Below are 25,742 nucleotides of genomic sequence, written 5' to 3'. Positions count from 1 at the left end.
ATTATAAAATGAATACAATCAGAAATAAATGAACAAATAATCGAAAAAAGAAAAGAATTTATGTTTTAACTCCTTTGCTGGCACGTTTATTCCATTGTTTGTGCCCCGGTGGGCAGAGAAAAAAAGTCGGAGAATTTTTTTTAAACTTGTACAGAAAGTTTTTGGGTCGCTAAATACGATTTTGAGGTCAGAATTGTAAAATTCAAAATGGCGGCAAAGTACTTACTATACTTATGCTTGTGGTGTATTACTTCTAGTATGTTTCTTGTAGTGTCATGATATTTGATATTATAAACCTTAGAATTATGAGTACTCAAACGAAATCAATGAAATCCCCGAAAGTCTTTATAACAAGTTTCAAAAAACTGTGGATTTTTTGAATTTATGATCCGTTATATTGGATCCATCATATTAGGCCCATCATTTTGAATTTTACAATTCTGACCTTAAAATCGTATTCAGCGACCCCAAAAACCCTTCTATACCAAGTTTTAATAAAATCGAACAAGATGTTTCATTTTTTGAATATAACGATCCGCCATATTGGATTCACCATTTTGAATTTTACAATTCTGGCTTCAAAATCGTATTCAGAGACCCCAAAAACCCCTACATACAGAATATGACAAAATTTGCATCATTGAATTGCAAAATAAATGTATGACACCAATTGGCGTCATTGCCAACGAAGGGGTTAATCTACAAATTATAAGTCTACAAATTATAGATTATATAAAAAATATAAACAAGTATTGTTAAATTAAATACAATATTAAAATCTTAGAGGGTTTTTAGATGCAATCGTTACAGATAGTGCTTGCACATTTGGTGCATAGCTCGTTCATTGCATCTAACATATAGCATCTTTTTTGGACTTTATATCTTTACTTCTAAGACATTTATTATGTCTTACTTTAGATGACAAAATAATTTAAAATTTTTCAGTTTCTTCAATTTTCAAAATAGATGAAATTATTAAACGCAATGGCTTATGAATATATTGAGTTGTAAAACATCTCTTAAGTTCAGGTTCTACTAACTGAAAGGCAAGAGCTTTTATTCTTTTGCGTGAAGAGTGAGTCATATTGAGCCGAAGATTAATTATTTTCATAAAAGTAACATTAACGGTACAATGGGATCAGTGACCCCAGACGAAAAACAAATCCATATAATTTACAGCTACTTACAAATAACTCGATGATTTTTTCTTCTGTCACACTGAAAACTGTTACTCGAGAGGTACTGAAGATATTAGTGCCATACAGTGGATAGTTTAGGAATTATCACGAAAATAAAATTAGTTGGGGTCCCTGAGACCCCATGGTACCTGTTACGAGTTAATACTATTGTACACTTAGTACAAAACGATTCAGACAGTTGGAATCTGCACTTGAAGTTAGTATCTCTAACTGTCAAAATTGAGAGTCATTACCGACCGGCTTTCGCAGTAATTATATTACTAATTATATTTTTATTGGATAGGAATGAGGTGAGGTCCCAACTTCAATGTGTCTAAACTGTTCTGCAACCGACTATATGTAGCATAAACGAGAGAAATCGATTAATGATATTAATATCTTTACCCAATCTGGTGCATCAATGTATCTGCAAAGTTCAAGAGAATTTTTTTAAGGTTTCTCTATGTTGTTTACGGCGATTGATTTCACGTCTTATACATACGGGCGCGTGCGCGTGCGCGCACAAACACATACAATCATATTATGATATTTTCGCAATGTTTTTATAAGATATTGTTGTAACATGGTTAAAATTACATCGCGAAATTTGTGTCTATGCGATGTCCCCGCAACATTGTGATGCAACACAGCTGCGAGCTTCTGTGCTGCATAGGCGTCAGTTTGACTTTTTCTTTTTTTCGTTTTATCCTCTTGTGACATTGATTAACGAAGGTAAACTTGTCTGAAACACAGTGTGATTCAAATCGATGATTCGAAATTCCACGTCCTCCTCGTCTCGGGTGCCCGTCGCGGGTGCCTGCGCGTTCGAGCTTGAGGACGGCCCTGTCCACGGTAGCTTCCACGACGACACGTCATTCGCCGTCTGCGCGAACCGGATGGTACTATGGTACTAACGTCGCGTGCACCAGGCGTGTGTGTCCTCGTTCGCGGCCGGCTTTCACGAGCGGCTCGATATAGCGCGAGCGACTCGCTCGAATCGCGACGGTGCGGAAGGCCACGGCGACGTGGGACGTAAACGTCAGCAGCAGCAGCAGCAGCAGCAGCCGTCGTCGTCGTCGTCGCTGGATCCCACGCGAATGGAGTAATCGAGGAAGTGCCATCGTCGTCGTCGTCGTCGTTGTACAAGAGTTTACAGACGCGTAACGAAGTAAACAGATCGACAAGGGATTAGCAGCATGGGCCTCACGGACTTCCGGATAGTTTTCGACAACCAATGGAGTACGTATTATCCTGGGCAAACGGTGACAGGCAGCATCGTCTTGGTTTTGAACAGCACGAAGAAGATTCGCGGTGAGTTTGACAATTGGAGATAATTGGGAGCTATAATGATCATATGGATTACGCGATAGTGCGCCTGTGCCAAGAGCGGCTTAAGTAAGTTCGAACGCGACTTGCTCATTAAAAATTTGTTATTTTTCCCCCGAGTAGTTTCCCCCTCCGCCGCTTCTCTGTCAGTCGATTTTGATCTCATGGAGGAAGAAAAAGGGGAAATATATATGGAAAGTAACTCGTGTGTACCGAGAATTGTGAAATGCGCTCGATGTCTCCGTATCACGAGGTATCTCGTTCTGCTGCTGTAACGCGAGGGACGTTATAATTATAGAACGCGTCGCGCTCTCTCGCGCAAAGTCTCGCCATCGTTGGTGGGACGCTTTGTCTCCTCCCAGAGATTGTTTTGTGCCGCTAAAATACACCGGGAGCACAAAGAACACAGTGTGGAATCGTTTATAAAGATGGACATTCGCGTCGCGCCTCATCTGATATTGATGAACACGGACGAACCCACACGCTCGCGATGACGTAAATTAATAAGGCGAATTAATAAAGTAATGAAGTAATCTCGAAAATATTGATAAGAGACGATATAGAGACGGAATCGGCGCTCGTGTGATTGCATCACAGGCTACGTCGAACGATAAAAAAATTGAAAATGATGAATTAATCGGAACAAATGAGGAGAAGATCTACGAGAAGACCGATCGCGGCTGACCTTGCGTCGGCTAGGCATTTTTCTGCGATATTTTCCAGCAGGTTTATAATGTCTGAAATAATTTTTTTTCTTTACGCAGGTATAAGCGTGAAAATAAAGGGTGAGGCGAATACTTGCTGGACGACCGACAAACAAGAGATGGACGAGCGAGGACAATATCAGGATGAAAGTCACACCGTCACAGCGCACGAGAATTATTTTGATATGAAATACTATTTGGTTGGATCTGCTTCGGGTAATGTCGGATTATCTGGCCTGCGTGCAATCTTTTTCTGCTCAACGGCGACCGGAGATTAATAGAGCGCAAAATCGCTCTTATTAAAATTCAATAACGATCATCAATAATCAAAGTTAAAAAAAGCGGAGAGATGTTGTCGATCTTTTCAATCTCAATACGCCAATTTCTCGCGAGCCGTTTCTTATTCGCGAGGTTTTCCGCCATTTATATCGGGAATTGTCATTTTGCGTACGCATCATAACGTACTCTTCTCTCTTAGGCGGAGAGATAGAGATACAATCAGGCGAGCACAAGTTTCCATTTACTTGTTCTTTACCAAACCACTTGCCGAGCAGTTTCGAGTCGGACTTCGGCCACGTTCGCTACATCGTCAAAGCTACGCTGGACCGGCCTTGGAAATTCGATCAAGATGTCAAGAGTCCTTTCACAATTATTTCGCCTTTGGATTTGAATCAGGAACCTAGAGCGGCGGTTTGTAAAAGCGCATATTTTTGTGTTTAAATTGTATGTATTAAATTGGGATGTAAAGGAGACACTTGATCTTTCTCAGATATCATGGATATTGCTAAATTTTTTTGCATTGTTTACTTTACTAAGAGATTGCGTGCAAGATAAAAAATTATCAAAATTAGTAGATTAAGATAAAAGAGAATACTAATGTTTGGACACTAATATTACTGATATCTAACTTTGAACGTTCTTGTTTTGATTTTTAAATACGAATATTTTAACTTTTAACATAGAATACACACACACATTGTATACTATCCGGCATTGCCTGGGTGCGCGCTTCTTACATCTAGAATATTTATATTTTAACACAAATGTCGAGGGGATGAAATTAGGGGGAGGGAATGATATGTTCATGTAGTATATATTTTTCACAAGTCAAAAATAACTATGCAAAATTTAATCTAAATCGGTCAAAGGATTTAAGAATTAATAGGGAACATATACAGTCAGACATTTCATTATTTATATATATGTATATATGTATATATAAATCAAGTGTCTCTTTAAATTCCAATTTATGTATGTGTGTGTATGTGTATGTATACTCATACATAAATTGAAATTTAAAGAGACATTTGATCTATATATACATATATATAAATAATAAAATGTCTGGCTGTATGTTCTTTATTAACTCTTAAATCCTTTGACCAATTTGGACTAAATTATATATATCATTTTTATTATTTTGGTTTTTAAATATGAATATTTAAACTTTTACAATATATATAGAATCTATCTATCTACCTATATTATATATATATAATATATATAGATAGATTCTATATATATTGTAAAAGTTTAAATATTCATATTTAAAAACCAAAATAATAAAAATGTTCAAAGTACTCGAGTTATTAGCGCCTAGATATTGATATTTTCACCTTTTCAAGAAGCATAATTAAAATTGTATTTTATAGGAGCCCGTGCAGGCAGAGATGAGCAAGACGTTTTGTTGTTTGTGTTGCGGCTCGCCACCGTTGACCGTAAACTTTTCGCTACCGGTTCGAGGATACGTGCCTGGACAGTCTATGCCGATAAAAATAAACGTAGAGAATCAATCGAGCATCGTCGTGAATACCATCAAATTAGTACTGTCCAAGGTACGTGACGTAAGTTTCGCGGTAATGGAATTGTTAAAGTAAAAATTGAGCTAAGTTTGAAGGGTAATATTTCTCGACGATGTCTCAGGGTAGACACTGCCCGAAATATTCGACCGAGAAGTAATAACGTATCGTAAAAAAAGTTTAGGTGGTGACCTTTCGCGCTACCACACCTCACTCGGACAGCAGAACGGAAGAGATCGTAGTGACGGAGGTCAGTAAAGGACCGGTCGAGGGCGGCGGGAGCGCCGATTACGAACAACGTCTGGACATCCCGGCCCTACCGCCGTCAAACCTTGCCAATTGCGGCATTATTGATCTCGAGTATAATCTGAAGGTGGAAGCGTGCGTCGAAGGATGGTTATTACCCCTTTTCGCCATTCGTGTACCTCACTCTTGCTATTGATTTCACAAACAGATCGATTCGTCGCGACACTTACATTATTATTCATATCAATTACGCAATTATCCGCTTTGACTTAATTATCTATAACACGGAGAGAATATTATAGTTTCCTCTCATATAAATTTTTTTTAATTTTACTGGGACTTTAATGGTCCATCTTGCTAAAGAACATAGTAGATTTCGCTAGAAGCTCAGCAAATTTTGCTGAAAACGGTAAATGTTTCAATACAAAATCGAGACGTACTATGTCGAGATACGAAAGAAAAGATGCGACGTATCGTATGCATTCGATTTCGGCTCGATAGCGGCACAGTCGTTATCTCCGCGAAACGAGAAAAAGAAACATTTACAATTCCCAAAATATGTACATTTCAATTCCCAAAATATGTAAACAGCGTATAAAATTAAAGGATTGCGGAATGTCGATCTATTTTCCGATAAAATTCTATAGCGATCTTTACTATAAAATTCTCTCCGTGCGCTCGCATACATATCTTCATTCGTTCAAGATATACTCCCTAACTTTGCTGTACCACACTTGTGTGTATTTTCGTAGGTATCATCGAAACTTATCTGACAACACGCTTATCTTTGTGGGCACGGTTCCGCTAGCAGTTTACCACACCCCGAGTGCTCCACCTGCCACTGATATGGACGGCGATTACCCAACGAAGCCGCCAGAAGCCGGTTTCGTCATACCTTCGGCGAATAATGCGGTACCCCCACTACCAGAATCGCAACTATATCCGAACTTACGTAAGTGTCGACACTACGACCAGTATCGTATCGCATAAGTTACTTCAAGTCGCAATATTTTTGTTATTCTTGACAACTTTCCAGCGAAGAACTATCAGAGTTCTTTGCCGAAGACTGATTGTTCGAAACTTTATCTCTAAAAGTATCTCTTTATTTTCTATTTGAACTTATCTTACATTCAAACGTCTGTGAGGCTTTCTTTCTAGATAATGAAGATTTAAGAAACTTTTTTGCAACCGTAGTAATGATTTTCATTTGTCTTTCAGCTCCGCCATCCTTCGAGGAGTCAGTTTATGGCGCGAGGAATCTTCGCGAACGCGGAGAATCGGAGTACGTCTACGGTTTAACTAATCGTTTCGCACCGAAATATCCAGTTTATAATTTTGCGCAGTAATTAAAAAAAAAGAGAGATAAAAAGAGGGGGAGATCGCTGTCTTGAGATAATTTTTTATAAAAATTATTGAATACACCGTTTACAGTATACACATTTGTTGATAAAATTTCGAAGAAAATACGCAACTCACGAAGTGACTGTAATTCGAGAGTCTCGAGTCAGTCACTTTTGTCCTACTCAATGCTTGTAAACAATATGTGATTTATAAAGTGCACAAATTGTAGAGTGTAGTGCCATTTGAACAACGCCTTTTCTAACTGGCATTTATATTTTTTTACATGAAATAGCGAGATAGCGAGAGAGCAACGAATAAAGGCCAAATTTCCTCGTCTCTCTTATGGTACGATATTACTTGCATTAGAAATATATACACGCGATTGCATACAGATGTACACATGAGTAAAGCACATGGAAAAACGTAAACAATGGAACTTAAGCAGTAAGCAAATTGACTAACCACAATCAATGATTCTTCTTACGGTCCGAACAAAATCAATTGTGACTGGCCAATTTTCTTACCGCTTAAGTCGTACGGATTACGTGTTTCTGTGTGCCATCCGCTTAAGTATATCGTATCATGACACAAAGACTTGAGTTCGTTAATCATTGCATCGACAATTTGCAAGCGCGCTCCAATTTTCCAAAGCAACGCTATTTGTAAGTGCATTGTACTCGAGTATCGTTCTATGTATAGTATCATAAGTAAAAATACATTTTTAAGATTTCAAAATAACGAATGACTAATTTTATTATGGCCGACAAATCCCTGCAATAAAATGCGTTCTTTACTTCGCACAGGTGTCAAAACACGACGTCGGCGTATCAATAATATTGTCTCATATTGTCCGCTTTTGGATTATATTGAAAGAAATCGTTGTATTTGTTGAGTTTCGCACACGCACACACACACACACACGTTTCGAATACCGCAGCGGAATCACGACTGATTCATCTAATTGCGACGTATCACAGCTTCTATACTATACAGTTGTGCCTGAAAAATTAACAATGCATATTTACGATGTTATCTTTTTTTTCTTGTACAAGTTTCGCGAAGATAACGACTGTGCCGTTATCGAGCCAAGATCGAATGCATACGGTACGTCACATTTATCTTTCGTATCTCGACACGGTACGTCTCGATTTCGTGCTACCACGTCCCTACTTTCTCCATCACGTCACGCGCGACATTATCTTAATCGGAACACCGATCTGGGCATCCTTCGCGCCCGCGGCCTATACGATAATAAAACCTCAAGGTATTTAAATGACGTTGATGAATTCGGCCGTATAAACTTGGTTAGACAAAGGATGTGCTGGTGTAATTAAGTCGGTGAGATTGGGGATCGCACTAAGCCGACTGCAGAAGTGTGCTTCAATCGAATGTATAGACTAGATTCGGGATATCTTGTGTATATAGATAGAAACGATTCTCATTACATTTTTCGTAAATTTTAGTCATACAGACTAAATTTTAGTCAGACTTGTTTTGGTTTGTCATTTTTGCTAATGTTATTTTTCGCGTTTAAGCTTCTGACCTCTCGCCGTGGTTATCTTGATTTATGACGTCAGCAGAGCGAGGGAATGTTCAAAATTTTTGCAAAGTACATCGAAATAAAAAGATATATAAGATATCATTCCGAAGAATGATAGAATGGCAATAGATTAAGCACATAAAATACTCCGAACAGTTTCCGTTTGTTTTAACAATTAATAAATATAACCGTAAAATTAATATGACGCGTAACCCATTTCTTTTTAACCTATTTTCTCAGTATTTTGTCACGATTATTGATTAAAGCAAAAGAGGAAAGTGTTTGGAGTATTTTAGAAGTGTGTTTAATCGATTGCAAGTGTCCTTTTTTGGGTCGTGGACGTCATCGATCAAGAGTAGCGGGAAATTCCAGGAGCCTTAAAATTCCTCCAAGTATTCGCCTCTTCCGGCTAACGTCCGTGTTAGCTAATAGTCAATCAGTGCCTATTATTCTGGTTAAGGTTAACGAAGGTTTAATTTCGATTTATCGATTGGACGTATGAGTCTGTGTTAACGCCACTTGGACTTTAAACGGACGTAGACCACGGCGACGGAATGAATATTTATTCGCAATTAATCTTCGACTACAAGTGCACGGTCGCATGTCTCGGCGGTTGCACGTGAAGCGGATGGAACTGTTTGTAGAGCTATTTCTGCGCGTTTAGCGAAAAGCAAGGCACATCACGTGAATCATCGTATATCATGTGACAAAAAGCCACGATGACGTGAAAATGATGTCGAAACGACGTGAAAATGACGCAGGGGAGCTCGCTTTTCAGTCGCGATTCGGTCGCCCCTTATAGAAATATCATACTAAGAATCATTGATAATTACTTATTATCTAGTATTTTTAATACTGAAAATAAGTAATTATCAATGATTCTTAGTATGATATTTCTATAAGGGACCTTCTCGTCATTTTGACGTCATCGTGATTTGCTGCTTCCCATTTGTTTCCTCGTGTCGTCTGATGCCTACACGTGACAAACGGAAAGAAATGGCGCGTTATGACGACAAGTCACTCAGCAAGTCACCGATACGAGTTGCTGCTTAAAGGCAGCTTCTCTGGTAGATATCAGGAGGCAGGAGATTGCGGTCGGAGAGTCGCGCTGCCCGTGAAATCCCACCAAGGTGCTGCGGCCGGCCGTGCTCGGCAAGAAGTATACCGGAGCGCTCGCACAAAGCCTGATCGATGATGTTAGCGGTATCACTGGACTCGGTCTCGCGGCCTTGGAGGCGCGAAATGAAATATTTGTGAACGCGCTCTGATCTAGCTTTTCGCGGATGCTCAATCAGCGCGACGGAATCGGCGGCGAGTCGCCAATTGCATTCGCGTGTAATCCGATCGAGGAAATCGTCTCACATGCCCGCACACAACCGTCATCGCGATAGCGATCCCATTGCGTTCCACGACGCTATCGCGGCGAGTGTGTACGCGTGCATACGTGCATACGGCACGTGTGTGTGTGTGTGTGTGTGTGTGTGTGTGTGTACATGTAACGATTTTCTACATAATTGATGGCCGCCGGATATTTCGTTTCCCTGACGGGCGAATTGATTGCATTCGTGATTGCACGACGTTATTTTTATTGCGCATTATATCAGTGGAGCAATATTTACGCGAATTATCACCCACCGAGCGAGACGATAATATCGCACACGTACACGCCGAGTGACTCGCGGTGTGCGAATGCGCCTCGTGGCCGTACACTTACGCTGTCAATTACGTAAGCAACGATATAGCCAACGTCAGTATAGATCGTTTTACGACAAGTCGCGGTTTTATGTTCGTAATTCCTATGTTCGGAGTATCTAGTGGAATTTCGAATTGAGGCTGAATAGGCGTCCTTGTGATAACGCGACCGAGTTCAGCTCGCTGTTGCTTTGCGTTTTCAGTCGCGAACTGTCTTGAATATTATAGCTGAAAAAAGAAGGGCTTATGTAAGCGCGCATTAGGTCGAAATTGGGCGGCAGGTGGTAACACGATCTCTCATAACGTCGTCATCCATCACCGTTCTGTTGCGCGTCCAATTTCGCTCCCTTCCGATATCCTGACTGACGTAAATCGTGATGGACTTAACAGGATTCTGCGTTCAAAGCGCCCGGGCTCATTTTATCATCTCCTCGCGGAAATACACGGGACAATGAGAGTCGGCGGGGAAGAGATTCGCGCGCCGAGAGAATAACGCGGGCTTCCCGCGACCACGACGATCCACCAGGGCGGTCCGCGGTGTGCCGCTTTGGTGTTTTTGAACGAGCGGCGGCCGCCGCGAGACGGCACGTTCTCTCGCGCTGCAATCAAGGCTGTGACATAGAAGAAAACTTTAGTTCCAAAGTGACGAGGTCGCGCCGGACTGCACGTCTGTTTGCGTTTCGACCTCGTCGACGATCGATAATTCAAACCGTATCGATAAGCGGAAACGTCGCGGCGAATGTAACAGCGGCATGACGTCACATTCTCCCCGGCTCTGTGGTGTCCTCGTAATAAGTGAAACGGCGTCACGGGCGGGTCTATAATCAGCGCACCGGCGTACGCCAGTTTATAGCCAGGACTCGGCGAGCTGGTATGCGACGAGCGGCTGCAACGGCTTAGCGCGCGTAGGTTGGCATTTCAGCCGGCACCGGCACTGACCCAGCATGGAACCACCTGCAAGTTGGACAGCCTGTTCACCGTAGATTCAGCGCACGAGCGTGAGCCTCGGTTGGGGGCTTGAAAACGCCGCATACGTCCCTGACGCGTCCCTGTCGCTCGTAACGTTCGGGTTTCGAGGGGCGACTGTGAGTGTTTACTTGCCCCCGAACATCCCCGCACGACGATTCCGCTACGGGACTTTCGCCAAATTTCAACTGTCGTCCCGTCACTCCTCGCTCGCAACAAATCTCGCTCGAAACTGAAACTTACTGATCGCTCGAGCTAGTCTCTGGTTAGTCTTGTCACGACGAAGTCTAGCGAGCGAAGAGTCGTCGTGAGAAGAAAGGGGAAGAACAAGAGAGACCGGGACATTCTCCGTTGACGAATGAACCTCGTGTATGCCGGGCTCGTGCCCGTTCGGTGGTCGAACCCCCGTTCGCGTCACCCTTCGCCGCGGGCTGCGTGCCGGCACGTGCGCGGTGCGCCGGGGCGCGCGTGCTACACCTCCTGTCAGACTCGCTCGTCCGTCGCGCCGCAGGACGACTACCCTCCGGGGCCGTGGAAAACAGTGGAAAAGCCGGAGCCGATGTCGCCGCGTCCGCTTCGTTCTCCGTGACCGGTCGGCAGCGACAGTCACAGCATCAGCACCTCGTGGGAGGGTCTCGCTCGCGACACGCGAGAAGAAGTCGTCGCGCAGGGCGGCACACGTGTCCCACGTGAGGCAAGCGAACGTCAGACTGGTGGCAGAAGTAGCAACAGACGGCCGCCGCTGTCTGTCTCTCCTGCCGAGGTGTCGAGCTTCACAAGAACGACCACGTGTCAAGAACGAGCGGCACGTGTAGTTCCGCGTAACACGCGCCGTTAACACACGAGGTCGCGCTCGCTATCAGCGCGTCGTCGCCGTAGCCGTTATCGCTCGTCGAGGAGGAGAGCCGCGTCGTGGCAGGAAGTGTCGCCGCTGACCGCGCGCGGAGTCCACGGAGTGGAGTCGACGTCGCGGACGCTCGCTCGCTCGCTCGCCCAACGGGGACAGGCCAGGACAGGACAATACGGGACGCAAGGAATCGATGCCGCAAGTCGGGACCGCGAGCGCCGAGCAGTCAGCACGCGACAGCCTCGTCCGGAGTCCTGTGACGCGCCGCCGTGCTTGAGCGACGACGGCGGCACCCGCGAGGACTTGGTCGAGCTTGGATCCGCGAGAACGAGGACGCGTTTCCCGAGGAGCGGTGCGCGAGCCGGGGCCATCTCGGTTCCTCTTGCAACAGGTATGATTGAGTCAGCGCGACTACCACCGCGTATCTCATGAGCGGCGATTACTAGAGATCATTGCTCGAGCTGTCAACGATGTGGGCTGGGAAGGCTCGATTAATCCGCGAAGCCGGGCGGTACGTACGTAGAGCGTCTTCTAGGCCGAAGTCTTGTCCGCCTGACGGGTCGCCTCGATGCGTTAAAAGATCGATCTCGTGTGTGAACCTAGTCGCGAATGTCGACGTCGCAACGATGGCACTAACTGAGCGCTCGACGATCGAGCGTAAAACTTGAAGTCGTCGTTGCTTCAACTCGCCGTACAACGTTCCTCCGGGGATTGGTAGAGCCTACGGCAGCTTGAGCAAGCGCGAAATCGGTTTTCGTATCACCTGCCGAAGTCTTGCTGATAAAAAGTGTTCTCAGGCGACTGGGAATTACGCGAATAACGACGTTAGGATTCTCTCACCATCCTCGTGCCTCGGAAACCCTTCGACGCAGCCAATTCTTTTGGGATCTTTTTCACTTTCCCCCGTCGACACGTAGGTCGAGATAGTCGTTGGAGAGAAACACGCGTGACGCGCGATGCATGCGCAACCCGAAAGCGTGAAGATCGTGCGGCTTAGATAATTCGCGTTCACACCCCATCAGGCACCCCGATCTCTAATTTATGTATGTAGAGAATTTATAATGCACGTACACACACGTACATACGCACACTTTCGTTGAATTACAACGTTTTACCGAAACAGCATGACGAAACGTTTTTCCTCATGACTCACGTCACGCGATATTCGACGAATCATTCGCGAAAAGAATCGTGGCGTGACTGTGTCTCACCTTATTGCTCGTTACTTCAACTACAATTTAAAGCAATAATTAACGCTGAAGAGTCCTCTCGAGGGGACGAGTTTCTGCTTTCTAGCATGGCGATCACGTCGAACGTGTGATTCATGTTCCACGAGATAAGATTGTCGCTATTCTTGGCGCTATTTCTAATTATCCGTTGTTACAATGAGAAAATAAAAGTGGCTGAGTTAATGAGATTTTGCCTGAGCGAATTTTGTTCATTTTGTTCAAGCAAACGTTTGATCGATTGAACGAATTATATAGTTGCCGTGATGAGTCAACAATTGATTCGGTGATTTGGTCATTGATGATATCAACTTATTGTTGCTTAATTGATCACTTATTGTTGCATCAATTAATTTTGTTCAATGGATACAATATTTCTTTGAAGGCGCGTGTGACCGCGAATTTTGTCGATCCTGCTCTTTTATTCTCAATGTAGTTATCTTTGCATGACGATAATATGGTGGTGTGTATGATTGATATGATTCAGTTATTTTGGCATATCAACTATACCAATGTAGTCGCGCGTGGTCTGTACTCTTTGGATTGCATTCCAAAGCATCTCTTTTTAGGAAAATTTTCTCAAAAGGGACGTTTTGTATCGAGTAAAATTTCCTCAAAAGGGACGTTTTGGAGTGCAACCTAGAAGAACAAAATGATTGATCTAACTAAAATTATAGTTATTTTTCAATAATTTCTTTGAAATCCAACTGCTCCAACCGCTCTTTTTGTCCTTCGCAATCCTTCGCGGAGAACTCTCCATACGAAGTAATCGCTCCGAGGTAATCTCTGCGGTGCCTCGGCTTTGGGAAACTTGTATTAACGCGTGACACGTCACAGAGTACACATTGACGCGTTATATTTCAGGAGCTGTATATCTTTGCACCGATCGTATTCATGCATTCGCGTCTTGGGGTGGGTTTGCTAATTCCGTGCGACGAATGTGTGTTTGCAAAGAGGAAGAGAAACACGAAACTAACATCGCGGTCGGAGAACAATCGCTTGCTCGCCATCGCGAGCAACTTGTCCGCCAACACACTACTTCCACGTTCTCGCGTTATTTACCCTTCGTAGCGAGCAATGTAGCGAGCGACATCCATTTGCCAACGAGTAGTCACCACAGCTCGCTTTGCACACCTTAACGATATTCGCTAATTACGTATCGATCAACCGTTGAACATCCGTGCTATTTTCTCGTCATGATCGCGCGGCCAAGCAACGGATAATCCGCTCGTGTTAGCCGTGTCAGAAAACTCTCCACTCAGTTCACCTTTCCCACCGATTCGCCGGCCGACGAGTCTTATTGTTAAGAAAAATAAGTAGGAGCACATTTTCTTTTTGCGCGAGATAACGAAGTGGTGCACTCCACCTCTCGCCCTTCACTCGTTTCGTCTTTTCGACTAGCCTCCTTTGTCGTTGGAAAGATCAAGCCGCGGATAAGATCACTTTCCGCGTTATTCCGCAGCTTTGTCGCTCTCGCACAAAGAAGGCACGAAGAAAAAGACGTAATTAGATATTATTCTTTCTGAGAGACGTGTCATGGTCAGCCTCAAAGAGATACGACTACGAGCACCGCGAGAGAGCTTTCACGGGGTTGGCTTACATTAATGACGACTCGGCGTCAACGATGAGAATCGGAAATCCTTCGGGGGTCCTTACGCAGTTCGTAATTCGCCGCGCGAGACACTCAGAGAAGAGAACACGGTGATGGCAACTACGCAGGTGACAATCATATGAATGTCAAATATAGAATTGTGTGTACAGTTTGACAAAGTATTTTGCTGTTATTGCAACCAAGACTTTAGTTATAATATAATAACTATAAAAATAATTTATTAAACTATATAATGCTTTACTAAACTGCGTACATTTACCATGTGATAAACTATGTACATTAATTCCACATACACATGATTCGTATAGTTGTCCCTTTCTATTGTTGCCGTCGCCATGTCCCTTTCTCTGAGCGTGCAGAACTCATTTGGAAGTCTGCATGAAGAATTCTCCGAATAACGACAACAACGAAAGGACGCTGTCTCGTGTCGGATGAAAGATCAGAGATTAGCATGATAATCGCACGTTAAGCATCGATGTACAGCGACATAATGTCGTCATGGGTCACCGAAAAATATCACGCGCACGCGACGAAGCGAGCGAGAAAGGGCAGAGTGTCACGCGATATTATATGTCACAAAGATAGGGACACGTGTATGTATGTGTATGTGGGTCCGCGCAGTGACTCGACATTGATTCTTAAATATCAATTTTCAATGGCCGATTTCAAGGCGCTCCGTCGCGGCCACACCTTTCCGCCGTGAAACGTGCCTGGTACAAAAAGGGCGAATATAGTCGAATGAGGTCGCTGCGCAGGTTGCACGAGTCATGTACGATTTTATATTGGCTCTACCATAGTGGAGAGAGACAGAGAGAGCGAGAGAAAAGGAGTATTTTCAAAATCCATCAGGTTCTACGGGACGACACCAGGCTGTGCTGCAAGAATAACATGTTATTCATTACTTTAAGCTTATCTTTGGCTTCTTTTACTTGTAATATTGTTCGTAATAATTTCTCACTTTTAGTCCTCCCAGAATGGAAGGACACAAGTTCCGCGGACAAACAGGTTGTCTAATTTTCTCCTCCTAATTAATGCAATTGGGGTTTTTCTTCTAATTAATACAATGGAGGTAATAATATCTCACTTTTGATCCTTCCAGAGTGAGAAGAGTACAAGTGTCTCATTCCAAGGACAAACAAGTTGTTTAATTTTTTCTTCTAATTAATATAAATGAAGTTATATTTCTCTCTCTCTTTCTCTCTTGCTGTTCAAGATTGCGTTAGTACAGTGGAGTTCAATCATTGCTTGCTGTTCTGTTCGCATGGAAATTTGAAAGCTCGCACACTCGTCGGATGTCACCATCTGCTCGTCGACGTTAAGCACACCCTTACGGCTCTGGCTCGATACGCCACCTCGAGCTTTAACATCGTCGCGTCCGACAAGTCACTTCACGTTGTATTTCTTTTCGGGCCGCCTTATCCACTTTCGCCGAATTGCGAAAAAAAGCTAAGCGATGTTTCGAGTGACGCGATGATTAATGTACCTTCGATAAATGATGTCGGTCGGCGGATCGGAGCGGAAAGGACGTCTATATACTCCGAACGGCAATTTGGCAGGTTTATCGCGAATGAGGGGCGCGCAATGACGCCGACTGAAAGTGTCGAGGCGAGAGAAAGGTCGCAGGAACATTTAATCGCTGGCTACCAGAATTAAATCGGGAACGGCGCGAATAACCATTTCGTTCGCGTCTTCGCGCAAGCCTCAAGCAATTTCCATGCCGATACAGAAGCGAAAAGAAAAGAGCTTTCAAGGCAAGTTTGCCGCAACAAGCTCCTTTCATGGCGATCTCAAAGGGACAGTTAATAGGATTATTGGAATCAGGCGAAACAATGAACAGGAATCCCCGAGAAAGACACATGGCGCGGATAAATATCCATTCCAATCGTTTGCGCGGAATTTAATACGTATTGTATAATCTGCAATTAGCACAATGCGTATTTGTTGTAAGGATAATCGGCCACAGTTATGCAAGAATGACTCAATCTATAAAATTATGATTTTTGAGTTATTGTTATGATTGGGTGATCCATACGCCTTTCTTTGCGTCAAGCAAAAAAGATCCAAGTCTTATGGGCGTCTAACATTATTTAGAAAGCAGTTTTCATTTTCAACTAGTTGCATTTCTTACACATTTTTAAGGTTCAAGCTTGTCAATGAGTACTCTTAGAGAGAAGAAAATTGATTGACTTCTTGAACGATTGCGAGGAACCTCAATACTATCTACACTTTTTAAATTACCTATCAAATTTTCATCTTTTTTTTGAAACGCACTTCACGTGGATTGTGGATTATTCTTGCACAACTACGGCCAATTGTTATGAATCAATTGTCAACGACCGTTACGGTTGCGGGAAAAATCAATGGAAAATAGGTCATTAACAATTGACTCATAACAATTGGCCGTAGTTGTGCAAGAATCCACAATCCACGTGAAGTGCGTTTAAAAAAAACAAAGATGAAAGTTTGGTAAGTAATTTAAAAAGTACTGAGATAGTTTAGATAGTACTGAGGTTCCTCGCAATCGTTCAAGAAGTCAATCAATTTTCTTTTATATCTTTTATAACGTAGCTCCACGAATCTCTCCCACTTACTGAGCTAATATTTAACGAGAGAAATTTTTTTTGAGTTTAATCGATTTTCCTTCGGTTAAAACATTCGAGAGTCAACAGCTTTCAAGAACGTTAAGAACACTCGGATTAGCGAAGTTCTTGAGTGACGAGTACTATAGGCGGCAACTTTTACGCAGCTCGTATATCGTAACAAAGAATCAATTCATGCATTAAAAATTGAACTCTGTGTGTGCTGAACTATCGGGGGTGGTTTCTTCGGCCCTCGAAAAGCAGCGGAGATATACATGTGCCGAGTCGATATCGACTCGGTGCTCTCTCTACGAGTTATGACAAAATGTTTTTTCGGCGACGTTTATCATGAAGCTCCATTTGACACGCGAGCGCTTTTAATACGATGCCCTTCAAAGATACCGCCGTCCGTCGGACGAATTTTAATCAACGATTACGCGCTCCGCGCGCTCATTACGTCGCTCATCTCACACGGGACCGAACTTCTTTTTGCGAGATTAATGCTGCAATTCTAAGCAGAATCATAAGTTTCGTAATTTGTTCTCGTAAGATTCGTCAGAACTTATGAGTAGATTTACAAGTCTATGCAATATCATATGTCATACAATTACTCGTAAATATCTACGATTTCACGTAATTTACGATATTTACAAGTGATTGTACGACATATGATATTGCATAGACTTGTAAATCTATTCATAAATTCTGGCGAATCTTACGAGAACAAGTTACGAGACTTATGATTCTGCTTAGAATTGCAGCATAAATCTTCCGAGTTGCCGTAAGCGAGTGCTTACGTTGGACCATCGCTTGAATGAGAGACAGTCGGAAATAGCAGGCAGCGCGGATCGAAGAATCGAAATGATACAGAAATAACGGCGGCAATTAGCGCCCTTTATTTTCGCGACGTGAAACGCGATCTCCGGAGACGGGAGCGATGTGCGAATGAAGAACGGGAGTTGGTAATGGCAATGAAAATTTGTTTCGTCAATGTCATTCGGTGGCGTCTCGCAATCATCTAATAGCGCAATGAATTTTCATTCCAATTTGGGGTTTGGCGTTTCTCGTCCGCGATTGCGGCCGACACGTTTCACGTGCGAGAAGCGATCGTGGCCGCCTCGCCTCGCGATATCTCGCGCCGTCGCACAGTATAACGTTGCTTTAACAAAAATAAAAAATCTCCGACTATTTCTCCAATTTTCTTACTTGATTGTAATGATATAATATTTCGACATTCTAAAACTGGTAACGAATAATCAATATATACACATTATTACCTCGAGAACGTTTTTTTACTTTGGAGAATTACAAGTTAGATGTACAAAACTGAATTTATTTTCGATATTTTTTCAGCGAAACGCATATGTTTGTTTATAACAACTGAGTTGCTGTATAATATAAAATAGTAAAAAATATCGCGAATTGTTTTTTTTTTTATGTAAGAAAGTAGTAGTTTTTAACAATATGTAAGTTTGTTTTATTTTAAACAGCCCTTTCCCTTTTTTAGAACTTTGAATAAGAATTTAAAAAAATCGATAAATATCGATTTTTTGTATTTTCAACAGAAAATTGTATTTTTTATACTCTTTCATTTAACATATAGTTGTGCTGCTCCTGACTGCTCTTTCATGACTCAAAGGCGATAGAAGCAGGTTTGGGTGAGGGGCAGTTTAATTAGGCGTTTCATTCATATATTTATTGCGAAAGAATAATATAAAAGGAGTCGCAAAATATTGTTTTCAGAAAAATATTAATTTCTGATTTTCATTAAAATTGTTGAAATATCACGGTTAATAAAAAGGAAAGTCTAATTTGAGAGCAGCCGAGTAAATTTTCGAGCATCTCAAAACTTTTTCTGAATATTTTCCATCCTAAAAAAACCACAAACCTAAATGACACATAATTAAAATAAATTTAAAACAACTCTTTGAAATTACGAACTTATTAGTTCGTAAAACCATTAAGAGCGTGTACGGATGTCTTAGTATTGTTTGATATTAATAATATTAAATTAATAATGTGATGATAATGTTTATCGTGTATGCGAGACATACCGAATTTTCCTTCGGCCAAACAAATCGCAATGTGTGTCTTCCACGAGTAAACCGACTCTTGAATCCCAACTGTATTTTAAAAAATTAATTCTCCCGGTTTCCTGGCCGTACTTTTCGCAACAATTTCGATAATTAATTATATTTTTAGGGATTAACAGTTTATCGGGGAAATTAATTTATTAGAATATAGTTGGGATTCAAGGATTGGTTCATTCGTGGAAGACACATACCACGATTTGTTTGGCCGAAGGAGAATTCGGTATGTCTCGCATACTCGATGAACACATTATTATCTTAAATATGTAGCATTTAGCTCAACATATTAAATAAAAAAGAGAAATAAAATTTAATTGCGTTAAATTTGGTAAAATGATTTTTGAATAAATTTCCTATTGGGAGTGTGCATTAATTTTAAAGGATTTTCAAGAGATGGCGTAACTAGTACTATATCGCATCGGGCTATATTGTTGCTATCTTCATGTCAAAGTACCATCATGTGGCTTCAGTTTTCAGTATGTGTTTTGCCAAAGTGTAAACATTGTTTTTTTGAGCCAACAAAACGCAATTTGCGGGAAGCTTTGCTTTTTTGCTTCCATTTGAAGAAAAGTGCTGCTGAAAGTCAACGAATGCTGTTGGAAGCTTATGGTGATTATACTCCATCGATTTTAACATGTGAGTACTGGTTTCGACGTTATAAAAAAGGTGATTTTGACACGGAAGACAAGGAACGTCCAGGCCAGCCGAAAAAGTTTGAAGATGAGGAAGTGGAAGCTTTACTCGATCAAGACCCGAGTCAAACGCAAGAAGAACTTGTAGAATCATTAAATGTTGATCGATCAACGATTTCCAGACGTTTGAAGGCCATTGGAATGATTAAAAAGCAAGGAAATTGGATGCCGTACGAGTTGAAGCTGAGGGACGTCGAAAGACGCAAAATGACCTGTGAATTGTTGCTTCAAAGACACAGAAGAAAAAGTTTTTTGCATCGTATCGTGACGGGTGATGAAAAATGGATATGCTACGATAATCCGAAGCGCAAAAAATCATAGTGCAGGCCAGGCGAACCATCAACATCGACGGCAAAGCCGAATATTCATGCTCTGTATTTGGTGGGATCAGCTGGGTGTAATGTATTATGAGCTGCTTCAACCCAACGAAACCATTACTGGGGAACGCTATCAACAACAATTGATGCAATTGAGCCGAGAATTGAAGCAAAAACGCCTAAATTACACGAAAAGACACGACAACGCTCGGCCACATGTTGCAAAACCGGTCAAGAAAACGTTAGAAGCGCTTAACTGGGATGTCCTACCATACCCGCCGTATTCTCCAGATATTGCTCCTTCCGATTACCATCTATTTCGATCGATAACTCATGGCCTGTCTGAGCAGCGCTTCCATTCTTATGAAGATACCAAAAAATGGGTCGATTCGTGGACAGCCTCAAAAGATATGTCGTTCTTTCGACGTGGAATCCACCTATTACCAGAAAGATGGGAAAAAGTAGTGGCTAGCGATGGACAATATTTTGAATGATCAATTTGTAACCATTTTTTCACAATAAAGCCGTATTTTTACCAAAAAATCCCTTAAAATTAATACACACTCCCAATATACTACTGTGTCCAAAAAGTAAGACCAATTAAAAAAAATTTTTTTTTTAATCTTTATTTATTATGCCAAATCTATTTCGTTGCCTTCAAAGTAATCTCCCTCAGACACAATACACTTATGCCAACGTTTTTTCCAACCCTCGAAACAGTTGTTAAAGTTGATTTCCGAAATGGCCTTCAAAGCTTTCTTCGATTCAGCTTGTATCTCTTCAATCGAGTCAAAACAGTGTCCCCGGAGCGGTCTTTTGAGTTTAGGGAATAGCCAGAAGTCACACGGTGCTAAATCAGGTGAATATGGTGGTTGTGGAACGATATGGGTCGAATTTTTAGTGAAATGATCTCGAAGAACCAATGCAGTGTGAGATGGTGCATTATCGTGGTGCAAAAACCAAGAGTTATTTTTCCACAATTCCGACCTCTTTTTGCGAATAGCTTCACGCAAACGACGCATAATTTGACACAGATGTCTGTCACAGTGCTACCAATTTAGAAAAAAATATTTCTGACATTCGATATACCCGCGCAATTTAACTTGGAAATTGGTCTTACTTTTTGGGCACAGTATACTCGTTATACCGTGCGTCGTGCTCCTCCAGCGAAATCATCGCACGTGAGCGTGTGATGAATTATTAATCTCGCACTTTTTTCTTGTGATAAATACAGGTAGAAGAGGGGCATGATCCTCGTGGATTAGGGAGAAATCCTCTCTCCGTGAAGGTTTTGCTAAATAACCCTCGTTTGAACGGACAGAAAGAAGTCGCGCGAACACACGCGCGCCGAAAGTGATTTATGTGGACGGCAAGTCTCGCGTCAGCCTCCCGTAAACTTTCGATTGACCGGCCAGCAAAGAGCCGTAGAGTAGAACTAGAGTAGAGTTGTCCACCTTGACAATAAGATATGCGGCTCGTTAAGATATACTTTGAGCGACAAATGACAGAATCGCGCAAAGTTTCGTCGCCTTTGTCGCGAACTATAAATCGCCTCAAGTGAATCTGAGGATTTCAGACGCGACAAGTGCAAAGGGCTAACTCGACGAACGTCGTGAAGGCAAAAAAGTACCAGTTCCCAGGTAGTTATTTAATTAGAGATTTTCATAGTGCTTTGATCTTTGAACAGAAATATTTTCAATCAGAGAGAATATGTGTATATATATATATATATATATATATATATATATATATATGTATATATTTATATATGTATATATATGTATTATGTGTATATTTTATGTGTATATTTTTGTTTTTATATTGAAAGTTTGAGTATTCGTATTTAAAGAGCAAAACAACGCGAATGTCCAGAATTAAGTAAGCGCATTGGTATTGGTACTTTTATCTCATAACGAGAACAAAGGATCGCGTGTGTGAGATTCGTCTTACTTTATAAAACTTCATTTTAAAAGATGATACTTTCTCTGATGTTATTTGTGCAACAAATAACACATATCTTGCTCGACAAGACGTAGGCTGCGTTCACTTTGGGCGCTTACGTGCTGAAAACGTCATTCTATCTTTTTTTGACGTATAGTGAACAACAAAGGTAGAATGACACTTTCAGTGCGTCAGCGTCCAAAGCGAATGCAGTTATAATGAAGGGCTTGAAGGGAGGGAGGTTGGTGAAAATTGTGTTGCAGGAAAGAAAAAGGAAAAGATAAATATTGCAGGAAAGAAAAAGGAAAAGATAAATATTGCAGGAAAGAAAAAGGAAAAGATAAATATTGCACGACACGATAACACATTGATGTCGCGGTTGGGAGACACGATCGGTTCGCGAATCACTCGCACACGCACACACGCACACACACATACACATGTTCATACGGCAACTATATCATTCTTACGAACTAGACCCACTAACCGAGACACGTCGAGACTATCGATCTACAATATTATACGCACACGAATGTGTGCCGTACGCAAACATCAGGCTACGCGCTCAGTTTAATACTTGCGCGCGTATATCGCTGGCGAAGGGCATAGAACACAAAGTTCTCTCTAGACAGAGGGAGAGAAAGGAAGAGGGAAGATAGAGGAGAGAGCACCCAGAAATTTCCAGAAAAAATCTAGAAATTCGCATCGCATTAGCGAGAAAGACGCGACAACTTTCTTTATAAACTTCAATGGATAATATTCGTAACTTATTTTTTCACATATTTTTGTTATTATTATTACATATTTATTATTATTACATATTATGAATTTTGTAATATCAAATGATCATTCTCCCGTTAAGAAAGTAGAATTGAATTATTTCCCTGGTTGAGCTTTAAAGGACTCGTTATTATTTAGTATTTTGAATTTTATTTTTAAACGGTTATTTCTCTACTAGAAAAATAGAATTGATTCTTTGTGAGAGAAAAACGTCATTCTTCATCGAGCTTAAAACGATTATAACGGTTTGTCATAACGGTTTGTTATTTTTAGTATTTTGAATAACGGTTGAGTAACGGTTTAGTATTTTGAATTTTGTTGCATGAAACGATTATTTTCTCATGGAAAATTTGAATTGGATTGTTACTCCTCGAGGAGCTTCAAACGGCTCGTTATTATTTAGTATTCTGAATTTTGTGCGAAGCGATTATTCTCCCATTGAAAAAGTGGAATTGAATTGTCATTCTTCGAGGATGGCGTGATTCCTCGTCAAGTTTCAGGCTTCACCTACAATATGCGGAGTAAGCTTGGAGTAAGAGTTAAGAGTAGGAGTAAGTAATAAAAATAATTTATTTCGCTCACGTCTATACTGCTTACACCGAAAGTCTTTCTGTCAAATAAATACTTTCGGCATAAGGAAGCTAGATTATTGTGAAGGGAGCTAGCATTATTGTACACAACTGTACATCAATCTTCTTTAATTAATAACTAAACGTGTACGTAGTCACATTTGGAGAATAACAGCAGACTTCTTTTTTAAGTTTAAGGGTGTATTCTAGTGTGAAGGCTCGTTTTCAAGGCGATTTTTAGGAATTAATTTAAAGCAAATGGTTAAACCTACAGAGTTAATGTTTTGTATTGACATTTTTTCATCTTTGAAGAAACATCTCAAATTTTGTCAAAGCTTTACGTTCAAAATTTAAGGAAATATAAGTGGGCGAAACAGATCATGTTGTAAAATTGTCTTCCATCGAGCGAATTGATTGCCGCCGCCGTCCTCGTCATCTGAAATAAACAAATTGCGTTTATTTTGTTCTTCATGAATGTGGCTATCGCCTGAGCTAGAATAAAATAATTTGAAAAAAAATTAACAAAATGGCGGCGTTTGAAAAATAGCAGTGATTTTTACTAAAAAATTCCAACTGTTCGCTGTCCGGAAAAATAGTAATTTTAAAGATATCAAAAAGATTCTAGTTCGGGCGATAGTCAAATATGTGCACTATATGCGTGTAAAAGCGCAAGTTGATCGAGAAAGTTCAGTAGTTTCCGAGAAAAATACTCGTCCGATTTGAAAAATGTCGTTTCGAGAAAAACGCGTTTAAAGATTCTCATGTGACATACTTATGAGGTGGATAATGAGTAATTAGAGTAACTTACCCTTAATCAGCTATACCAGGACCATATAAGAGACTTTCTTCAACTTCATAAAACTCACGTTTGTCAGCCTTTTCTTGTCTCTTGGCAATTCTTGCTTTTTTCGACTCGTGCGACGTTCGCTGCTCCGAACGTTTAACGCGCTCGTTGTCTCTATTATCCGCGAGGACTTTTGCATTTTGGACAATTTGTAGTTCCATCACGTCCATTATTTTTAAAGTTGTATGAAATCCTTCATTAAACAGGCAAAGAGCCAAAAAAGTTGCAACTTCTACCGTCTTCTTTCCATAATGCAGATGTTTTGGTGCAATTGTCCAAATTAATGAAATTAAACTTTCGTTATTGTTCTGAGTAAATAATCCGAGGCATCGCTGTAATAAATCATGGGTAATTAAATCTTCGTAAATAGGTTGGATGATATTTAACACTTCGTCATTCATCTCACAGTCGGCGCGCCGTATGGAGGCTGCGTCTTTTAAACCTTTATAACTCGGTCAACTTAAAGAATTTCATCATAATATTTTAGGGACATATTTTCAAGACTTTAAAAATATTCAAAAAAAGAAAAATCGATTTTTTTGACCCGTCACACTAGAATACCCTCTTAACCTATACAAGCATATATCGGCAGATATCGTCATCACAATTTATCTATCTAATTTATATTAATAACTCAAAATTTTACATAGCATTGCAAAATAGTAGAGGAATTTTTTATTCTGTTTGACCTAATCTACTTGTACATCACGGCTCTTCTGGATACTATATACAAAGTTTGGTCAAAAAAAAGACTAGAATTCTGTCGTCGAGCGCGTAAAACTTCACGGATGTAGTTTAAGATTTTACAGATAGATAGCGCATCCTTCTCCAGTACGCTGTAAAAATTTTGTTATGATCGGTCCAGTAGTTCCGAAGTTATTGTCCTGGAAACGAGTGTGTGTTTGTACCGTTCTGCGATTTGTCACGCGTCTTTAAAATGAAGGTGTTGCAAGAGCAGCGTGAACTCATAGTCTCATCCCCATAAACTTCCTTAAGCGGTTTGAATGTTTCCGCGCACGTTTTTCCCAACTTATAGCAAAATTTCACGCACACACGCTGCTCTTGCAACACCTTCATTTTAAAAACGCGTGACGAATCGCAGAACGTCACAAACACACGAAGAAGAATGCGCTATCTATCTGTAAAATCTTAAACTACATCCGTGAAGTTTTACGCGCTCGACGACAGAATTCCGGTCCTTTTTTGATCACATCTTGTATTAGGACCTTAACTTAGTTTCCGCCCACAAATGTTAGATGGCAATGCAAACAGTTCTAGTAGTCATTACTAACGAAACAGGTAGTTTGTGATTAATTTCGACATTTCTCGATAACATTCAGTCAGCATACACAATTATTTTCCTAAACAACAATTTCTTTTGCTTTGTGAAAAATGGAACGCGATAAAGTGTTTTTTCGACATGTGCTTTTGCACTATTTTGATTTGAAAAAAA

General features: G+C 41.1%; 2 protein-coding genes across 4 annotated transcripts in view; both read left to right on the top strand.

Moving 5' to 3' along the window:
* The first annotated feature begins 2,050 nt into the window (after nt 1–2,050).
* On the top strand, nt 2,051–7,329 carry LOC116840832 (arrestin domain-containing protein 17). Of its 3 annotated transcripts, none has more exons than XM_032808082.1 (7): nt 2,051–2,489; nt 3,269–3,424; nt 3,687–3,898; nt 4,861–5,043; nt 5,192–5,403; nt 6,006–6,205; nt 6,472–6,930. In XM_032808082.1, exons 1-7 carry the CDS (start codon nt 2,375–2,377, stop codon nt 6,597–6,599), a joined length of 1,206 nt encoding a protein of 401 aa, XP_032663973.1. In that variant the 5' UTR covers nt 2,051–2,374; the 3' UTR covers nt 6,600–6,930. The 3 variants fall into 3 exon arrangements, with proteins under 3 accessions (XP_032663973.1, XP_032663974.1, XP_032663975.1); XM_032808083.1 differs by lacking the exon at nt 2,051–2,489 and adding an exon at nt 2,622–2,757 and having other exon boundaries at nt 6,472–7,329; XM_032808084.1 differs by lacking the exon at nt 2,051–2,489 and adding an exon at nt 2,827–3,025 and having other exon boundaries at nt 6,472–7,329.
* A 3,266-nt stretch (nt 7,330–10,595) lies between these two features.
* LOC116840821 (potassium voltage-gated channel subfamily KQT member 1-like) overlaps nt 10,596–25,742 on the top strand; it is a 22,278-nt gene continuing 7,131 nt past the window's right edge. Inside the window, exon 1 of the mRNA XM_032808052.1 lies at nt 10,596–12,030. The gene's annotated coding sequence lies outside the window, so the exon portion shown is untranslated. The remainder of the gene's footprint in view (nt 12,031–25,742) is intronic.

Source organism: Odontomachus brunneus, unplaced genomic scaffold (assembly GCF_010583005.1).
Source record: "Odontomachus brunneus isolate Ranch 3 - 2012 unplaced genomic scaffold, Obru_v1 Obru_scaffold_012, whole genome shotgun sequence".
Lineage (NCBI taxonomy): Eukaryota > Metazoa > Arthropoda > Insecta > Hymenoptera > Formicidae > Odontomachus > Odontomachus brunneus.
The sequence above is the reverse complement of the archived record's forward strand: the minus strand, read 5'-3'. Positions and strand labels throughout refer to the sequence as shown.